General features: G+C 59.7%; 2 protein-coding genes across 8 annotated transcripts in view; one reads left to right on the plus strand and one right to left on the minus strand.

The window, feature by feature from the left end:
* The window catches only part of LOC135455567 (uncharacterized), a 49,319-nt gene extending 29,415 nt beyond the window's left edge, over positions 1–19,904 (minus strand). Inside the window, exons 1-3 of the mRNA XM_064728896.1 lie at positions 19,760–19,904; positions 18,148–18,275; positions 8,627–8,963 (exon numbers count right to left, since the gene is read on the minus strand). Coding sequence (XP_064584966.1) covers positions 8,627–8,963; positions 18,148–18,275; positions 19,760–19,904 — 610 coding nt within the window. The remainder of the gene's footprint in view (positions 1–8,626; positions 8,964–18,147; positions 18,276–19,759) is intronic.
* Positions 1–20,063, plus strand: part of RBFOX3 (RNA binding fox-1 homolog 3) — a 121,573-nt gene that overhangs the window by 58,297 nt on the left and 43,213 nt on the right. For 6 of the 7 annotated variants that reach the window (XM_064728935.1, XM_064728937.1, XM_064728934.1 and 3 more), the window contains exon 2: positions 453–558. The gene's annotated coding sequence lies outside the window, so the exon portion shown is untranslated. Of the gene's footprint in view, positions 1–452; positions 559–7,358; positions 7,377–20,063 lie in introns of those variants that run through there. The other variant, XM_064728938.1, reaches the window with a different exon arrangement.

The raw sequence follows: 20,063 nt of genomic DNA on the forward strand, positions 1-20,063 counted from the left end.
AGGTGGGTTGGGGACTTTATTCCTTTAGGAAGAAGTCTTTGCTTTCCTTGCCTCCATCCCATGCACTGTCAGAGGCCAGGGCTGGTGCTCTCAGGGAGGCAGGACCAGCCTCAGCATTTCCTGTCAGAGCAGAGGCTGGGACGTGTCCCTCTGGGGACCCCAAGCTGGGGCCTGCTCTGTGCGGGTCCTGTTCCCTGGGCTGAACACGCTTCCCCCTCCTCAGGGGCTGTGCCACGGGGCAGGGTCCTGGATCCTGCCTCTGCCCGTGTCAGGGGCTGCTCCAGAGCTGCTCCCAGCTGGGATAGCTGTGCTGTTGGAGGAGAACCCTGCGCTGTTGGAGCAGGGGGCCAAGCACTGCCATCCCCGGGATGCTCCGAGCTCCGCCGCGTCCTCCTCCGGTATCGGTGCCCACACAGGGACGGGACTGGAGCCTCTCCCTCTCTCTCTTTCAGTGCTGCTGTGAGACCCCGACAGCTCTTCCTGACGGCGTGGAGGGGTGAACACGAGCCTGAGCTCCCACCTGCCGCCCCACCCGAGGCACCTGCTCTTGGCCTTCAGGTATGTGCTTTCCACCCAGCGGTCCTGCCAGGGGAGGGCATGGAGATGTTTTTTGGTTGAGGATGAAGATGCTGCTTCCCATGGCTGTGCCTGGGGCAGCAGCTGCCGGTGTGGGGGCTGTGTGTGCCCCCTCACAGTGCTGCTCAGTGCACACTGGCTCCTGTGCCCTGTCCCAGCCCCAGGTGCCTGCTCAGGAATCACGAAATGGGAGCTTGAGGCTCCTCGTCCCTTGCTGGGGTACAGGTTGTCCAGAATGTGGGATTAGAGTGGCCGTGCAGATGGATTCCCCAGCTGCACTAATCGGTTCAGAGGCAGCAGAGGCAGCTGAGCTCTGTGCATCACCTTGAAGCTCTTTTTTTTTGTCTTTAGAAAACTTTGGGTGGATGTTATTGCTCATGAAAGCAAGGGGCTGATCATGCTGGGAAGGAGCAGGCGTAGTGTGGGCTGGCACTATTATGCAAGCTTCCCACACGCCGCTGTGCCAGTGCACTCCGTTCCAGAACAACAGCACGCGTCCGTGTGCCAGCCCCGAGCCACCCCCGGGTCTGCCAGAGCACGGGGTCCTGCTGTGCCCGCCCTGCCCTGCCCGTGGGCACTGCCCACACCCTGCTCCACCTCCTGTGTGTGCCCATCCAGCCCCGAGCCACCCCCGGGTCTGCCGGAGCACGGGGTCCTGCTGTGCCCGCCCTGCCCTGCCCGTGGGCACTGCCCACACCCTGCTCCACCTCCTGTGTGTGCCCATCCAGCCCCGAGCCACCCCCGGGTCTGCCGGAGCACGGGGTCCTGCTGTGCCCGCCCTGCTCTGCCTGTGGGCACTGCCCACACCCTGCTCCACCTCCTGTGCCCACTCAGCCCTAAGCTAGCCGCCCCATGGGTTGGCAGTTTTGGGGTGAAGGGCTGCCTGGTCCTGCCCAGCCCCACCTCACTGTGGATCCAGCTGTTGTGAGCATCCTGGCCGAAGTGGGAGCACTGGGAGTTTCTCCAGGACCTTGTCTGGCTCTGGAGCGTGTCTGGCTCTGGGGTGGGACTGTGCTGCTTTCCAGGGGATGGCAGGCAGGTTGTCACCCTGGCCATAATGCACACTGTGCCCCTGCATTGGGAGGGCCATGCCTTGTCTGTGGGCTCAGTGCAGCCATTGCTGCCAGCACCTGGGCAGCACAACCATTGGAGCTCAGGCCACCAAAGCTCTTCCCTCTCCAGTTTTCTCCCTGCTGCTTTCCTCCTCCTCCTCTCCCGGAGCCTGCCTGGGCCCTGTGTGAGGCTCGGGGCTGCCGGCCATGGGGTGTGTGGGTGCCGGTGCCGAGCTTGGGGCTCACTGGGCTGGTGGGAGCAGCCTGGAGCCAGCACAGAGCCCCTGCAGGAACCCTCCCCATCATCCCAGGCCTGCCGGAGCAGCCCCGGGAGGAGAGCGCTCCTCCAAGGAAGGCTTGGAGATGAGCAATGGAAAACATCTGACAGGGGAGCCCTTGAGGCGCTTTTGTTGCAGCGAGTGGGAGTGTGAGATCCGCTCAGACATGAAAGGCTGAGCGGCTCCGTCCCCGGAGCCACGGCGCAGGGGAGCACGGGGGGAGCGCGGCTGCACCGGGAGGTCAGACCGGGAACGGCTGGCACCGGGATCCCCCCGCTCCCTGCCTCCCTCCCTTTCCAGCAACTAAATTAGGTCACACTTGAAAGTCAGTTTCTTGGCTGTGGATTTAATTTAGCTTTTCCAGGCTAGTTATCATATAATAAATTCCAGGAGATTTATAGAAAACATGCCCAGGGAGGCTTAGCCAGTGTGTAACAAGATTTGTGCCTCTTTCCTGCTGCTGAGCAGCTCTGGCGGGCGCAGCGCTGGCAGCAGATGTGCGGGCAGGGCTGGCAGCCCCGGGGCAGCTCCCAGGGAGACAGGGCAGCCCCACAAACGGGCTGGGGGCACCACCCCACAGCTCTCTGGGGCACGGGGGGGTCCCAAATGCAGCTGTGCTGTGCCCTGGCTGCCCACCGGCCATAAATCACCCGGAGCAGGTGCATTCCTGCAGCCGTTCATCGCTTGTCTCCTCGCCCAGGCTCAGCGTGGGCAATGCCCATCCCATCAGTGCCAGTGTGTGTGCCCAGTGATGGTGAGCAGTCAGAGGGGAGCGATTGGGGTCTCCCGGTGCCTTTCTGCTCAGGGGGTGACGGATGGTGTGTGGGACATCCCTGCCGGGGGGTACCTCGTGCCCTCGCTGCCCTGGCTCCTGGAGCACAGGCACCATTTGGCAGAGCTGAAATCGGCGTCCCGTGGCTCTCCCTGCTGCTGGGGAGGGATTTCCACCCCTCTGGGAGAGGCTGAGCAGGGAAAGGCGCTGGAGTCCGGCGGGATTTGTGGCGGTGGCAGCACAGGAGGGCACCGCCGATGGCAGCACAGGCACTGCCAGCACTCCGGCTCTAACGCCGCCCAATTAGTGTCTGATTAGTCACTCCGCGTGTTAAGGCATTAGGAACAATTAAGGGTGAGAAGAGTTTCCAGATGCAGCGGCAAGCGCTGGAGCTGGGAGCTGGCAGCTCCGCTGGCTGCTCCTGCATGGAGGGGATCTGGCACACAGTGGGGTCACTGCGGGGCCGTGGGGCCAGCGTGGCAGGGTCCCACTGGGGGCAGGGGGCTGGGCAGCCCTGGGGCAGTGCCCAGCTCTGCTGTCAGCTGGGGCCATGCAGAGCTGGGATGGAGGAAGCAGCTGCTGAGATGCCCATGGATGAGTGAGGGGCACAGCCAGGTGCTGGGGAGAGACTGACCTGAACCTCCACCCTTATTCTCCTTCTTACTCTAGGACTAGTATACGAATGAACCCAAGGCGGACTAGAATGAGCAGAATAACAGAAAGTTAGTCTAACCAAGACAGTTGATTTCGACTCAACAAATTATAGCCATAAATCTATAACTTTCTTCATGTCCTACCTCCACCTAAGCTTCTACTCAGCCTTCACCTTAAGCAGCCTAGGCTTAGCCTTCCACCGCCCTGGGCTGGGTTTGCCCAAATCAAGCATTTATTTACTGCTGCAGCTGGGTGTGAGTCTGTCCCCAGTGCACCCACCTGCCAGCCCTGTGCCATCCTGGTGAGCCACCAGGGCTGGGGGAGTGCCTGGCTGTGAGCACAGGAGCGTCTGGGACGGGCCATGTGGGGCACAGCTGCTGTGCCATGCTGTGACACTTTTAGGTGCAGGTGAGGTAGCACAAACAGAGAGTTCAGAATGTGACTTCAGAGCCCAAATGCAAGTGACTTCAGCTCCCCAGAAATAGTGCAGGGGGAGAGGACCTGGAGCTGCACTTCCTGGGGATGTTGGGGTGCTCCTGTGCCTTTTTCCCCTCCTGCAAGTTGGGCTACACTCCCACCATTGCCCTCCACCCCATGGTGCTGGTGGGGCACCAGCCAGGGGTCACGGAGGTGGCTCTGGCCAGCACAGGCTGTCCCTCCCCAGCACCGAACACCTGTGATGAGCACTTTGGGAGGGTTCCCTGCCAACCCTTGGGTGCCCTGGTGGTGTGCAGGGTGTGGGGGCATCGGTGGGCATTGGTGCTGTGGCTGCCCCTCGTGAACCCGGGCCGAGTGAGCACCGTGAGATGCTGGCGTGCAGCAGGGCACGGAGAGGGGCACAGTGGCCTTCAGTGCATTGCAATCATTTCTCTCTGCTCTCCCCAGGGCGAGGAGCAGTGCGAGGACAGATGGTGTTTTTGAGTGACCTTGTAGCTCCCAGCCGTTCCCTGGCTGCTGAGTAACGCTGGGATGGGAGCCGCGGGAGGCGGCAGCGGTGCCACAACCTGCCCGGGCCAGAGGGAGCCTGGCAGGGAGCCAGGCCTGGGGAGAGCCGGGGATGGAGCCAGAGCCCGACAGCCCCAACGTGAGGGCTGTGGGGAAATTCTGTGTGCACTGTGATCCCTGGCTGCCCGTGGCTCCGGGAAGTGTGCGGTGTCGGCAGGGAGGCTGCTCGGGGCTCCATCCGCTCCTCCAGCCTGCGTCCCTGCTCTTCCTTAGCCGTGGGATCACTGCTCCGAGCTCAGGGATCCCTGCTCTGGGCTCTGGGATCACTGCTTCGGGCTCTGGGATCAGGGATCACTGCTCGGGGCTCCATCCGCTCCTCCAGCCTGCATCCCTGCTCGTCCTTAGCAGTGGGATCACTGCTCCGAGCTGAGGGATCACTGCTCCGGGCTCCCTCCCTGTGCTCTCCCTTGGGAAGGGCCTGAGCTGTCTCCAGGAGCTGCAGCTGGCACGGTGGCAGCACAGCCGTGGTGCGTGGGGACACACCTGGGAGTCCGTGGTGTGCCCAGAGGGCAGCAGCAGAAAGGCCTCTGCCATGTGAAGTTTCTGTCAGAGCTGCGATCCAGGGCTGCGGTCCTGCAGGAACAGATCCAAGGGAAGGGAAAATTGCACTGCAAGGTGCAGCTTTGCTGTCGAAGAGTCACCCTGGGCAGGCTCAGCTCCCCTGGCACCCTTGCAGCCTCCTACGAGCTCCGTGCGGGCTGCAGCGCCGAGAGGTGTCCTAAATTGGGGAAGGAACAAGGAGCTCTTGGCACCCGCCTGGAGCATCATTTGCATTCGGCGCAGCTCCGGCTGCGAGGGAGGCGGGGGCCGGCAGCCCGGGGTGAGGAGCGAGGAGCGAGGAGCGGGGCCGCTGCCGTCTCCGGCTGCCGGAGCATCCCTGGGCCTGGGGCATCACCGCGCACCGGGCTCCTCGTGCTCGTTCTTCTCTCATTGAACTTTGTGCCCAAGTTCTCTGTCCAAGATTTGTGCCTTTCTTCACACAGGAACGGCCGTCTGGCTTCGGGGCCCTGTGGTGGGGTCTCTGATGACCCACGGTGCAGCTGGCTGTGCCCCGTTGATTTGTGATCTCTGGGGATGGAGAAGGGGCACGGGCTGAGGGGCAGCCGGGGCCGGGCAGTGCCCATGGATGGCTTTGGGTGGTGTGTGGCAGTGTCCCGTGGGATGCTGGCTTCAGGCAGTGCGTGCCAGTGTCCCGTGTGTGCCAGTGTCCCGTGTGTGGCAGTGTCCCCTGGGATGCTGGCCCCTGCCCCAGGGCTGGCAGAGCTCTCAGCCGGGAGTGAGGAGGGCAGGGTGCGGCAAGCAGGGACTATGCGGGGCTCCCGTGGCCCCCAAGCACAGCAGCTCAGGGCGCAGGACCCCAAAGTGTTGTGGGGTCACTGGAGGGAGCAGGCTGGGGGCCAAGAGCTCTGCTGGGGGGACACGGGGTCTGTCCCCTGAAGGGTCCCAGGCAGGATGGGGGTGCCCTGCAGCACCTGGAGCATGGGCTCTGTCCCCCATAGGGGTCCCAGGCAGGATGGGGGTGCCCTGCAGCGCCTGGGGCAGGGTGGGATGAGCCCCAGGGCTGTGCCCCGTGTACCGCGGGCGCTGACAAGGTGCCAACCTTGTCCTTTTCCACGACCAGCTCCTCCCAGTGCCCATTCCCTATGGATTTATGGAGAAGCTTTGATTTGGCTCCGAGCAGCCCCTCTGTCCTGCTCCTCTGTGTGCCGGGGCTGCCGCGCAGCACCCCAGCAGCTCCGCTCACTTAACATGCAGCGAGTGTTGTACTCGGAGAAATTTAGACGTAATTTTTTTGTGCTTGCATGTAAATGTGGGTAGGTGCTGTCCTGATTGATGGCAATTAGCATTTTCTAACGGTAACAGATGTTCGGATTGCCAGGAGGCTGGTACCTAACGCCCACACTGCCATCTGTTCTGCTGGGCACTGCCTGGGGAAGCGGCACCAGCGCCGCGGACCTGCGGGGCCGTGCCGGGCTCTGTTTAACAGCACTGTGCAGGGGGGGTTTATTGTGGTTGTTTTTTCTGGGGGAAAATAATAATAATAAAGATGTTTTCGGGTTTATAAATAGTACGCTGTTTATTATGGGATGGAGACTTTCCATCTGAACAGCAGCCTGGATTGCTGCACAGTTAGCAAAACAGTCTGGGCAGCGCGGGGAGCAGCTTTCCAGGGGGTGCTTTCCAGTGGGAAGGGGTCTGTGGAGTGGCCAGTGGGTGTTTGTCCCAGCCCATCCTCTGCTGGCTCTCCATGGTGGGTGCTCGCTGCCTGTGGGGACAAGGGCTGCTCTGCTGTGGGCATCTCTTGTCAGCTCTGGGATGGAAGCAGGGAAACATCTGTGTGGTGTTTGAAGCTGTTTAAAGATGTGTTTTAGGAAGAGATCCAGAGCCCTGAGCCTGGTCCCACTGTCTGGGCATTCCCACTGCAGCCCCTTTCCTCACCCAGTGCCCGGCCCTCCTCCTGCCTCCCTTTATCTGCAGCCTTTTACACCCATTTTTCTTGTGCCAACCTTGTCCTTTTGCATGACCAGCTTCTCCCAGTGCCCATGCCCTATGTATTTATAGAGAAGCTTTGACTTGGCTCCGACCAGCTCCTTCTGTGTGCTCCTGGAGCAGCTCTGCATCCCCTGGCAGCCTGACCCTCCCAGACAGGGCCATCCCATGGCACGGATCCAGTGCCAGCCAGGCTGGCACAGCCGCCCTGGAGCGCAGTGACAGTCACACGCTCACACTCACTCTCACAGGCTCACACTCACGCTCACACTCACTCACTCTCCTCCCAGATGCTGGAGCTGGTGACTCAGAGTCAGCCCGTGGCTGAGTAATGCACGGAGCTGTGCCTCCATGTGGTTCCCAGGTTGCAGCAGATGCTGCCATGCTCAGTGCTTTGGATTTGTGCTGCTCAGTCCCAGGGCCTGCCAGCCCCCTCCTGCTGCCCCCCATCCCATTGGGATGCTGCTGCTGGCCCAGCCACTCACATCCCCAAATTACTGTGGCCTGAGCTGCATTGGGTACAGGCAGATCTTAGATACAGATCATGAGGTACGTTAGATTTTTCCTGTTTGTCGTGTATTTCCATGCTGGTTTTCGCTGAGCTCCTGTTCTGCATGAGGGCGGCTCGGGGGTCTTTCCCTGCCCTGATTCCTCTCATTTCCATGCTGTGCTTTCCAGTGCTGTGCCCCAGTGCAGTTTGATGTGATGTCCTGGGCTGATTCTGGGGGGTTTCTGGGATGCAGGACATGGTATGTGACCCGGTGAGGGCATGGGAGTCACCACACTGGGCAGAGGAGCAGATTTGGGATGAGCCAAAGTCTCGTGCTCGTGTGAGAAGTTCAGCCCTTGCTGCAGTGGTGGCACCAAGGCAGCTGGTGATGCCTGGGAGGTGTGTGTGGGGAAATGTGGGCTGGGGACAGGGGTTTGGGCTGGGGATGGGGATTTGGGCTGGGGACAGGAATTTGGACTGGGAATGGGGTGAGGGGCTCGAGTGCTTCTCCCCCACACTTTCCTTTTTGCTGTTGGAAAACAAGCCTGCTCCGTGTTTGTTTCTTTCCCCTGGCTTTGCAAATCCATCTGGGAGAGCTTCCCTGGGTGCTGGCAGAGGTGTCACCAGCCCGCCAGCTTGTGCTGCTCTAATAAAATGGCTCCGTAGCAGAGGGTTTGATCTATTTTTAAAGCGAGCTCCGCGCTGTCTCCTCCCGCCCTCCCACTGGCAGCCAAACAGAGCCCGAAGGCTCCTGGGAGCGCGGCAGCACCAGAGCCCAGGCCTGTGCCACGGCTGTGCCAGCTGCCGTGCCCGTTGCCGTGCCCATCCTGCTCCCTGGGCCCAGGGAACGCTCCAGGGACAGGATGGGGCTCCCTGTGCTGCTGTGTCAGGGAGAGGAGCTCTGTGCGTGGTGTCATTGCTCCCAGCGGTGCTTGTGCTGTATAAATTAACGCAGGGAAACTTCTCTCTGCCGCTTGGAAGTTGGGTATTTTCTGCCTGTTTGATGCCCCGTTATTAAAACTCGATTTCTACGAATAACATCCTTTAAATAGAATTCGTCTTCCAGCAATGACTCATCGCAGAGCAGCAGCTCCTCGCAGGGGAAGGCAGCACGAGGGCAGGTCTGGCACTTGCAGCCTTGGGAATCCCCACATCGGTGCCCGGGGCTGGGGAAGCCACCCCGGTGTCCCTGCTGCCTCTGCCTGCTGCCCATCCTGCTGCCCATCCTGCTGCCCATCCTGCTGCCCGCCCTGCTGCCCACCCTGCTGCCCGTCCTGCTGCCCACCCTGCTGCCCACCCTGCTGCCCACCCTGCTGCCCATCCTGCTGCCCGTCCTGCTGCCCATCCTGCTGCCCACCCTGCTGCCCGTCCTGCTGCCCGCCCTGCTGCCCACCCTGCTGCCCACCCTGCTGTCCATTCTGCTGCCCGTCCTGCTGCCCACCCTGCTGCCCGTCCTGCTGCCCATCCTGCTGCCCACCCTGCTGCCCACGCTGCTGCCCACCCTGCTGCCCATCCTGCTGCCCGTCCTGCTGCCCATCCTGCTGCCCATCCTGCTGCCCACCCTGCTGCCCGTCCTGCTGCCCGTCCTGCTGCCCACCCTGCTGCCCGTCCTGCTGCCCATCCTGCTGCCCGTCCTGCTGCCCACCCTGCTGCCCACCCTGCTGCCCACCCTGCTGCCCACCCTGCTGCCCGTCCTGCTGCCCACCCTGCTGCCCACCCTGCTGCCCACCCTGCTGCCCGTCCTGCTGCCCACCCTGCTGCCATCCTGCTGCCCACCCTGCTGCCCACCCTGCTGCCCGCCCTGCTGCCCACCCTGCTGCCCATCCTGCTGCCCACCCTGCTGCCCACCCTGCTGCCCGCCCTGCTGCCCACCCTGCTCCAGCTGCCACCAGTGGGTTCGGCCTGGGGATCTCTGATGCCCTCTGAGGTGTCCTGGAGCCCGCAGAGCTGCAGTGCCCGGGGTGCTGCCCCAGTGGTGGCACCTTGATGGTGGCACCGTGCCGCTGTGCCCGTGCTGTCCCCTGGCACTGCCTGGGGATGGGGTGAGCTCCCAGAGCAGGAGGCTGCAGGACTGAGGGTGTGATGGATCTCTGCCAGGCTGGCTGTGCCAAGTCCAGCTGCAGGATGTGGGGCACGGTGAGATCTGCCCATGTGTGTGTGTGCCCATCCTGCTGGCACTGGCTCTGCCTGTGCTGGTTCCCTTGATGGAGTGCCAGGAACAGGAGCAGGAGTGGGAATTGTGTCGGGGAAAGGTGGATTTCAGGTGTTCTCTAGATGGGGGTCGGATGGAGTCCAGAAGGAGCTGGGATGGATGGGCTGGGGCTGGGGGCTCCTCCCCAGAGCTGTTTCACCTGCACGGGGCAGGTTTCCCCAGGGAGGAGGAGGAGGGCACAAGCCAATCTCCCAGCCCAGGCAGGGTCAGGCTGGGGCAGCTCCAGGAGCTCCTGAGCTGCTGCAGAAATGAGATTTCTCCGTGCTGTGGGCTCCTCCCTGCTCGCTCCGGCTCAGGGGCTCTGCCAGGATTATTATTCTCTCAGGTCTGACATCTGCTAAGGTGACAGCAGCCCGGGAGAGGGAAGGGATTGGAACAAATTTCTCATAAAAAGTGGCTAAGTTGATGAAACCATTACGGTGCCTGCATCCGGCACTCCGTCACTGTGACGCTCCGGGGACAGGGATGGGGACAGGGATGGGGATGGGAACAGGGGTGAGGGCTGAGGGCTGAACTCCCAGAGCATTACCCTGCTGTGGAGCATCCAGGGGTTGGCATTAGCCCAGCAAGCCCGGGGGCTGTTTGCCACCAAGGTGATGGTGTTGGTGGTCAGGATGGATCACTCGTGGTTCCTGGGCGTGGCATCTGCCAGGCTGACCATGGTGAGGCTCTGTTTGCTGGCCCCTGTCCAGCCACGCTCCCTGGGCCTTAAAGCCTTCCAGTGCCTTCTCCTGCAGAGGTGCTGCTCCAGGGACCATGAAGAGCCAAGAGAGCTTCAGAAAAGGCAGCTAATCTGCAGACCATGCCTCAGAAATGGCTTTAATCCCTTTTCCACCCCCACAGCCTCCCTCACTCTCAGCTAGAAGTGGTCACCCCTGTTAAGTGCTCGCTCCTGGGCTGAGCACTGAGCTGGTGGAGGAGGAGGTGCTGGGATGTGGAAGGAAAACCCTTTTTCCTGGAGGCGTTGAGCTATTCCTTACCGTGACCTAGATGTCAGTTTAATGCTCCGACAAGTCCCAAGACTCACATATGAAGTTGCCCAGGGGAAGAGGATATTTCAGGAGCACAGAAGCTGCTCAGCAGTGGTAAAGTGCACGAGCTTTCCCTGGCAGGAGCCGTGCTGAGCCTCCGTCTGCTCGTGCCCGCCGTGCCAGCCGTGGAGCGGTGCCCCCTCTCCTCGGGGTGTGAGCGCGGTGCCCGGGCATGGGGGGGTCGGTGGTGCCCTGGCACGCCCTGGCAGTGCCCTGCAGAGCCCCTGGTGCTCCGGGGCTGCTGGTGCTGCCTGCCCGGGGTGCAGGAACAGCCCCTGCTCCATCCCCTGGCTCCATGGCAGGGCTGGGTGTGGGCTGCCAGGAGGAGCACGGTGCAGGTGGAGGCTGTCCAGTGCCCTGCTGGGTAAATCTGGGTAAATCAGTGCCAGTGCCCTGCTGGGTAAATCTGGCTAAATCTGGGTAAATCAGTGCCAGTGCTGTGCTGGGTAGATCTGGGCTTGCACACTCACCCATCACTGTCTCCCTGCCCATACCCAGGTTGTGTTCCCCCTTTCTCCCTCACTCTGTGCCTGCTGGATTTTTGGGTGCATTCCTGGGGCTGTGCCAGGGGAGGCCCTGCTGGGTCCCCCCTCTCTGTGCCAGTGCCCTTGTGGCACAAAGCACAGTCACAAAGTTGGTGCTTCCATCTCGCGTTCCCCCGCACCTGTGAGTTCCCCTGTGGATGATTTAGAGCTGAAAGCCTGGGCTCTGGCACTGGGAGAGGGTTCCCGAGATAAAATAATCTGTGCCAGCAGCTGAAGTGACAGAAGCCCCATTAACAGCAGCATATGCCTGGGAACACCCGTGCTGAGGGGAGCAGGGGAGCAGCAGCCCACAGGAAGGGGGAAGGGGGAGCTGGTAATTACTCTGCTGCCATTGGGATGCTGCTCGCTAATTTACAGCCTTGGTGGAGTCAGGATGTGCTTCTTCCTCCTGAGCCTGGGCAGGGCTGTCCCCTGGTGCAGGCAGCCGTAATTACCCACATTTAGCTGAGGCCTTCTAAATGCATTTGTCTTGCAGCATGTGAGTGTAATTGCTGAGAATGAAACAGGAATGCAGTTGTGGCTGGAGGAGGGCCTCGTCTGACAGCGAGCACATGGGGCTGGGGCTCCCCAGCTGTGCTGGCAGGGGGACACTGCTGACAGGTGGAACTGGGGGGATTTGGGGGTTCTGGGCATCACCAGCACCTTCCCTCCCTTGCTGTCCTGACTGGAGTCTGTGCTGATGGGATGGATGTGCTGACAGGTGGAGCTGGGGGGATTTGGGGGTTCTGGGCATCACCAGCACCTCCATGGCTGTCACCCCTGCCCCATGGCTGCTGTCCCCCTTCTCCGTTAGGCTGAGTGTGGCTGTGCCCTGTTCTGGCTGGGGTGAAAGGCAATGGGCAGTGAAGGGCAGATGTGCTGGCACCACGCTTGGGTATGTGCTGGAAAAACACTGGTGGCACGGGAAATGTGCAGGGGAGAGCTGCAGAAATGGTTCATGGGCTGGGAAAGCTGCTCTGCTGTGGGAGACAGAGCCTAAGTAGGTTGAACTTTTCATCCAAGAGAAGTTTAAGAGGTGGCTTGACGATGTGGGCTGTTTTAGCTTGTGATCAAGAGATGTCTGTGGGTACAGAGCGCTCTAATTTAGCAGGGAAAGGCTCTGAAAGCAGCCAGGCTCTGAAAGCTCCATGAGACAAACCCTGACTGGAAAGAAGTGCGTGTTTTTATCAGGGAAGGTAATTAACCACTGGAATGGCTTCAGCCTGTGGGGGTTTCTCTCCTGCTTGCTGTCTATGGATCAGACAGGGATATCTGTCGGGGAGGAAGGCAGTCAGGGGATGAACACAGCACTGGAGCTTTGGCCTGTGCTCCAGGAATGCACTGCCAGGTCCAAGGGCCCTTCTGGCCCTGGGCTGTGTCGTTCCGTGTGGGTACTTGGAAATGTACAGGAGCATCCAAGCATGGATTTCTTGTGATCCCCCTCAAACCCCTAACACAGTTTCTCATGATTCTTTAAACAATAATTATATCTAATCACATCTCACAATTATATCATTTATCACATACTGGCTACACAGGTGCAGTTTCACACGATCCAGCAAACACAAGGCCCAACACTTCCCAGGGCCTACATTTAACATTTTCCCAGGGCCTACCAAGCCTAACTTTCTTCTAACTCTAACTTTTTCTAACTCTTCTAACATAGAATTTTCTATGATTTTAAAATCTTCTCCTATAAGAGGGATCCGTCTGTCCCGCAGCTCTGGGTGCCCCAGCCCTGGCCATTGCCACAGGCACTGGCAGCACCGTGCCAGGGCTGCAGCTGGCACCCAGCATGGCACCGGGGGTGACACAGGGCAGGAATATCCTCCCCCGTGGAGCAGGGCTGGAAATAGCCCCTGAGTCACTCTCTGGCATTGGACCATCTTCCCAGGTATCATCATTGTCCAAATAATTCTGAGTCTTTCCTCCTGCCTGACTCGTGCCAGGGCAGTGCCACAGGACAGGTGCTCAGTGCCACAGGACAGGTGCTCAGTGGATTTCTATCACTCCCATCCCCTGGGGCAGTGTGTCCCCTCTCCCTGCTGCCAGTGCTCACCCACGTGCCAGGCTGGGGCACCACAGGTTGTGCTGATCTCGGTGTTTCTGAGCCTGGAAACTCTGAGATCTGGAGAAACTCAGAGATCTGAGCCTGGAAACTCATGGTCTGGAGAGCTCCTGTGAAGGCAGAGCTGGTCCCTGCCACGGAGCAGCCCTGTCCCTGCGCTGAGGGGTTTGAGGGTGTTGGCAGGGCTGGCAAGGCTGGCAGGGCAGCACAGTGCCAGGCTGGCTGAGCTGTTACCCCACATGTCTGTGCATCCCCTTCACCCTGGCTCCAGCTGCTGTGGGCACTGGCCTTCCTGCCCGGGGTAAGGGGGACGTGGCATGGGAAGGGTTAATGCAGGAAGATTTTCACCCCCTGGCATAAACAGCACCGAATGCATGTTTGCCTTCATTTGCATATTGAAACATATCCTAAAGGCCCCTCTCGTTTGGAAAGTTCTGTTTTTTACTCCATCTTCCTATAGAAGGGAGGAAATTATTCATAATTAAAAAGCAATAATAATGCAGAATGAAGGAACCCAGCTGTATAATACCCAGCACAAAAGGGGGAGCGTGGGGAATCTATTTTTAATGGTTTCCACAGCAACTGCGATTTTGTTTACAGTGATTTTCCTCCTGTGCTGTGAGGCTGTTCTCAATTTACATTTTTGAGGAGCTCCTGCATGGGAGGCCCATCACTGGAGGGTGCTCTGGCGCTCGGGGAGGATGATGAGGAGAGGAGATGGGCCTTGGGGAGGATGATGAGGAGATGGGGCTGTGGAGTGGCTGGGAGTGATGAGCCCTGGCTGCCTGCAGGGGCTGTGGGCCACCATGGGCTGGCAAAGCCCGGCTGGGGACACTCAGAGCTGCCTCTGGGGGTGCCTGGTGACCCCACACTGCTCAGGGACACTGCTCAGGGACACCCACTGCCCCTGGGCACAGTCACAGTGTGGGTCCCTTGGGAAGGCTGCGCCCATGTTGGTGCTGTCCCTTTGGGCCCAGAGCTGTGTCCTGGTGTCCCTTAGGCCAGAGCTCTGTCCTGGTGTCCCTTTGGGCCCAGAGCTGTGTCCTGGTGTCCTTTGGGCCCAGAGCTCTGTCCTGGTGTCCCTTGGCCCCAGAGCTCTGTCCTGGTGTCCCTTAGGCCAGAGCTCTGTCCTTCTGTCCCCTGGTACCAGAGCTCTTCCCCTGCCCTGGTTCCGCCATGCATCCAGGTGGGATTTGCTTCAATTCCAGCCTCACTCCCAGAGGCAGAGCAGGGCTGGCTCTCAGTGCCAGGGCCCAAGGTGCTGATTCTGGCCCTGAGCAGCCAAGGGCAGTGAACCTGCAGTCCATGGTGTCTCAGGGCTCACCAGGAGCCAGGTGATCCCAGCCAGGCTGCTCAGGGGTACGGGCCCCTTCCATCTGCCTGATGGGAAGCTGCTGCCTGGAGATCAGTTCCTTTCATGAACCAATAAAGGAAGGGCTTTATCACCTGTTCCAGCTAATTTTCTGTGGTTTGTAATGGCTTTGGGAAGCAGGTAATTGCAGCGATTGCATTCCATGTGTAGCATTAAAGGGAATTGAGGGGACTGTTTGTTAATTAGCTGTACTTGTGTGGAACCTGAAACATATTAACCTTCACAGAATCCCAAACTATTAGGGATGAAGAAGGGATTTAATGATGGGAGAAGCAGAAAAACAAAAAGCAATTAGGGCTCTTTTTCCCAGCATCGCGGGCGTGCTGGAGGGGGAGGGCTGGCAGAGCAGCCCAGCGCCGGGGGAGGAAGGAGGGAGGAGGGAGGGACCCTCGGGGCTGACAGGGATGGGGGATGAGGGATGAGCAGCAGCCTCCTCCGGCGGCAGAGGGAGAGCAGCACACCCGGGTCACCTCCCGATCCCCCCCGTTTTCACCTTTGCATCATCTCAGCTGGGACTCAGGCGCTCGTTCCATTTGAAATTCCTGAGGTGCTCTGGGATGCCCTGGGGAGCAGCCCTGTGTAGCCATATTTCCTGAAAAATCCTTTCCTTAGGATTTTTCCTCCTGAGAAGCTGAGAGGCCTCAGGAACAAAATGTGAACGTTGGTTATCTGCTGCTGTGGAATGCAACAGGTGCATCTGGGATTGGTCTCATGTGGTTGTTCCTAACTAATGGGCAATCACAGTCAGCTGGCTCGGACTCTGTCCGAGACACAAGCCTTATCTTTCTTCCTTTTCTATTCTTAGCTAGCCTTCTGGTGAAGTCCTTTCTTCTATTCTTTTAGTATATATGTTCTATATAATAGTGTATATATATAGTATATATTATATATATATATATATATAACATATTTAGTATATATGTAGTATATATAATATAATATATATTATTATATATATTACATTATGATATAATATATATCATAAAATAATTAATCAAGATCCTCATCTCTTCCCTCATCCTGGCACCCCTGTGAGCACGTTCACAGCCCTGGGGTGCAGCTGCGGGCTCAGCACCCTCAGGGTGTCCCAGAGGGGCTCCAGCCCCCCAAAGGCTGAATGGGAGTCAGGGGGTGCTGGAACTGCCAGCCTGGGCAGCAGCACTGAGCAGTGGGCAGGCTGGGATTGCTGGATCTGGAGCTGCTGGAAAGTATAAATAGTATAAATAGTGTGTTTCCATGGTGACCGTTCAACAGAAACTCTCCCTTCCCCGGCTGTGGAGCCCTGGCTGCTCCCCCCCGTGGCAAAGCCCTTCAGGTGTTGGTTATTTGTCATTCCTCGGTGCAGGAGCTGGCGGTGGTGGCAGTGTCTGCGTGGCCAGAGTGGGGCTGGAGGGGCCCTGGGGGACTTTCCTGGCCCTTGGACTCCTCTCCCTGGGGACAATCCTGAATTTCCCATCCTTGGACTCCCCTCCCTGGGGACAGCCCTGGATTTTCCATCCTTGGACTCCTCTCCCTGGGGATAACCCTGGTTTTCCAATCCTTGGATTCCCCTCCCTGGGGACAGCCCTGGATTTTCTGGCCCTTGGACTCCTCTCCCTGAGGAAAATCCTGGTTTCCTGACCGTTGGATTCCTCTCCCTGGGGAAAATCCTGATTTTCCTGGCCCTTGGACTCCCCTCCCTGAGGACAGCCCTGGATTTTCCTGGCCCTTGGATTCTCTTCCTTAGGGACAGCCCTGGATTTTCCAATCCTTGGATTTCTCTCCTTGGGGATAACCCTGGATTTCCTGGCCCTTGGGTTCCCTTGCCTGGGGATAACCCTGGTTTTGCCCATCTCTGTGCAGTACCACCATCTCTGTGCTGTGCCCACCACGGCACCTCGTGCCCCAAACTGTCAAAGGCTGTGTGGGCACAGGGAGCCCTGGGACAGCCCCAGTTTCCTGCTGGGAGCCCTGGTGCCTTTCCCCGTGCTCGTTAATACCCATCAGCACCGTGCAAACAAACTCCCTGCTCCATTTATTCCACCCAGCTCCCGATTTAATTAGGTTTTCCAGTTTTCTGCTTGTCCTGGGCCGATCACTCCTTAAAACAGTGGAGAATTAATTTGCACCTGCTGTCAGAAAACGTCTCTCCCCAGTTAGAAAAATAATTAAGCCATCATCACACATCGGGGGTAATGAATCACCGCGCTCAGTTCCCTTCACAGGTCGTTTGTTTCCTTCCACACTGGCAAAGAAGGTGCAAACTAAATGTGAGCAGCTGCCAAGTTACCCCCTTGCCTCACTGTCCCGTGGCTCTTCCAGCTAGGCTGGGCCTTGGGGAAGCTCCTGAGCAGGGCTCAGTGGGGTGAGAGCAGCTGGGTTTGCTCTGTCCCTCTGCCTGGGTATCCCATGGAAGGTGCTGGAAGGGAAAAGGGAGCTGTGGCAGGGGCTGCACCCCAGCCCAGGGTCCCTCCCTGTGTGGGGTCAGCCCTGGAGCTCAGGTTTGATATAAATGTGTTTGAGTGGTGCAGTCTGGACCTGCTGTAGCACCAGGGAGGAACTGATCCACCACCGTGTGTGTGCATGATGTGACGTGATCAATGCCACATCACGGTAATCACTGATTGATTAATGGTTTGGGTGTAAATGTGCCCCAGGTTTGGGCTCAGGAAGAATTTGCCTTTGGATCAGCGTGGCTGAGGGCAGCTGGAGGCTTTGTCCTTTCCCCCAGTGCAGGAGGGCTCTGCTCACCACGGCCAAATGGGATTTAGTGCCTGATTTCAGGAGCTCTGTCCCCTCCTGGGCCGTGCTGCCCTTGGGCCGTTCCCCTTCAGCTCCTGGCAGGGCTGGTGTGCCAGCTGTGTGTGTGGGGCTGCTGTGGTGCTTCTGCACATCCTCTGCAGCTTCCAGAGAGGGAACGAGGAGGCGCCACATGCTTGGAGAGCTCCCAGATCTCTGCAGGTGTCTGGAGCAGTGGCCAGGCTGCGTTTGCCTCCTCTCTCTGACAGACAGGGCTTGCTTTCTCCTCGGGGGCTCCCGTGGGCGCTGGGGATGTGTGAGCCAGGAGCCTCTGGCCTTGGGGTGGGGAGATGTCCTGGTTGAGCCAGGGCTGGGGCTCTCGGTGCCATTGTGGTGCCCACGGGTGGGCACGCAGCTCCAGGAGCTCCTGTTCTCGCTGTGCTGAGCAGGGCCGAGCTCTCACCTCTGCTGGTCCCAGCTCACACCTGCTCCCACCATCACCCGGTGCCCACTCCAGAGCCAGCTGATTAAATTAAAGTCCTAGCGGGTTTGAATAATTTTCCCTGTGAAATGTGGCAGATGGCCTCCATTAGGCGTCTGCTCCCTGCATCTGCCAGGATGTGATCAGCCCCTCTTTGGAAAAGGCACAAAAGGGATTGGGAGTGGAGAGACCTGGGAACGGGAGCCCATCCCTTTATCCATGCAGAGGGAATCCAGCGCTCCTGTGGAAGCAGCCGGTGCTGGGGAGGAGCAGCAGCCATGGATTCTTCCTCAAGCCCCTGTGCCCTGCCTGGTGTGGGGAGAGGGGAGGGGGCTGCTGCTCCTGCTGCTCCTGCACCTGCTGGTCCTGCTGCTCCTGCTGCCCCTGCTGCTCCTGCTGCTCCTGCCCCACCAGCCCAGCTCACCCTGGGGCAGAACGGGTGCGGGCAGGAGGGTCCAGCCCGGTGGTCTCGGCCTGGGGGTCTCAGCCCGGGGGTCTCGGCTGCGGGCAGCGCTGGGGCCGGCAGGGGGCGGTGTGTGCCCGCGCTGGGGGCTGCGGGACACCCCCCCACCCCAACCCGGGTGTGACCCGAGTGTGACCTCGGGTGTGACCCCCGAATGTGAGCTGGGTGTGACCCTGAGTGTGACCCCATGTATGACCCCGGGGAGCTGCAGGGGGACCCCAAAGTGTGACCTCTGTGTGTGACCCTGTGTGTGATCCCAAGTGGGACTCCCATGTGTGACCTCTGTGTGTGACCCCGAGTGTGACCTCTGTATGTGACGCTCTGTGTGACACCAAGTGTGACCCCGAGTGTGGCTCCCGTGGTCTGGGGCACAGTGGGCACCCCGCAGGTCCCCTGGCAGCAGGGCAGATCAGGCTGCAGGCAGGCAGGCAGGCAGGGACACTGCTCCACCCCAGATCCATGTGGGTGAAGGTTTCCCTCTAAAACAGCTTAATGAAGCTGAAAAGGCTCCAAAGCTGCACTGGAGCTGCTGCAGGACAGCTCTGGGGTGCAGAGCTGGGCTGTACAGGGGACCCCAAAGCTGTGTAGGGACCCCAAAGCTCTGCAGGGCACCCCAAACTGTGCCGTGCAGGGGCCCCCGCTGTCCCCTGCCTGCAGGAGGCTGAGCTCAGCTCCAGGTCCATTCCAGGCACAGGTACCAGGGAGGCTCGGCTCCTCCTAGGGCTGCAGCAGGGTGGGATCCTGCAGACGGGGTTTGGGAACACGCTGAGGAGGAGGAGGATGAGGAGGAGCTGGCTGTGAGCTCAGATAATCCCGGGCAGAGCCGTGGGTGGCTGTGCTGAGCACCAGGGAGGGATGGGGAGGTGAGAGGATCCCTGGAACCCGTCCTGGTGCAGGAGGGAGCTCAGAGCTCTCTGTGCCTCTGCTGTGCATCCCCCGTGCTGCTCTGTGTGCCCTGCTTACAGAGGTGTTCCTGCTCATTTAGCTGCTGTGGCGTTCTTTTAATTAAATTAGCATCCTTTAATACATCTTGTCCTGCCACCACAGCTTAATGTCTGTGCAGCTGCAGGGAGCTGGGAGCGGCTCCAGGGCCTGTGCTGGGTGCCCAGCCCTTCTGGGGCTCCTGGGTCCCATCTGTCACCTCCTGCAGCCTCCTGGGCCTGCCAGGAGTGGGAGCACAGGCAGATCCATCCTCACAGGTGCCCGGTGCCCCTGGGAGCAGGGGAAGGGGTGCGGGTGTCCCTGGAGGGGCCTGGGCACTGATGGGGCACCTGCAGAGCCCGTGGGTGCTTCTGCCTGGAGTTTCCTCCTCAGGAAGTGCTAAGGGGACTCCTTGGGCTCACCTTTCCCTGCTGCCACTGTCAGGGCATGGAGAGGTGGCACTGGCATTTGGGTGTGGCTGTCCCACACCAGGTGGCACTGCTTGCTGGCTGTGCCGCATCCCCAGGTGGCACTGGCATTGCTGGCTGTGCCCACATCCCCAGGGTGGCACTGGCATTGCTGGGCTGTCCCCACAACTCTGGGGTGGCACTGGGCTCACTGGCTGTGCCCACATGCCCAGGGCACTGCTCACTGCTGCTGGCCACACCGTGGCTGCTCACGCTGTGCACGCCAGGTGGCACTGCCCGCCCCAGCGTGCCAAGGGGCTGTCGCTGCCGTCTGTCCTGCTGCAGGTGTTGGCTGCAGTTGTCCCCGGGCTGGGCTCCCCCTGCCTCCATTGTCAGTCGGGGCTTGTCGGCCGCATCAGGAGCGGCGGGTAAAGCGTTCCGGCGCAGGAGATAATTGAAAATCAAAAAAGACTTTGTTAATTTGATTAGGCAGAGCCATAGCTGAATTGTTCTTCATCAAAAGAGATTTAATTTTGACGTGCAATTAAA

The sequence above is a fragment of the Zonotrichia leucophrys genome, chromosome 18, assembly GCF_028769735.1.
Source record: "Zonotrichia leucophrys gambelii isolate GWCS_2022_RI chromosome 18, RI_Zleu_2.0, whole genome shotgun sequence".
In the NCBI taxonomy this organism is placed as follows: domain Eukaryota; kingdom Metazoa; phylum Chordata; class Aves; order Passeriformes; family Passerellidae; genus Zonotrichia; species Zonotrichia leucophrys.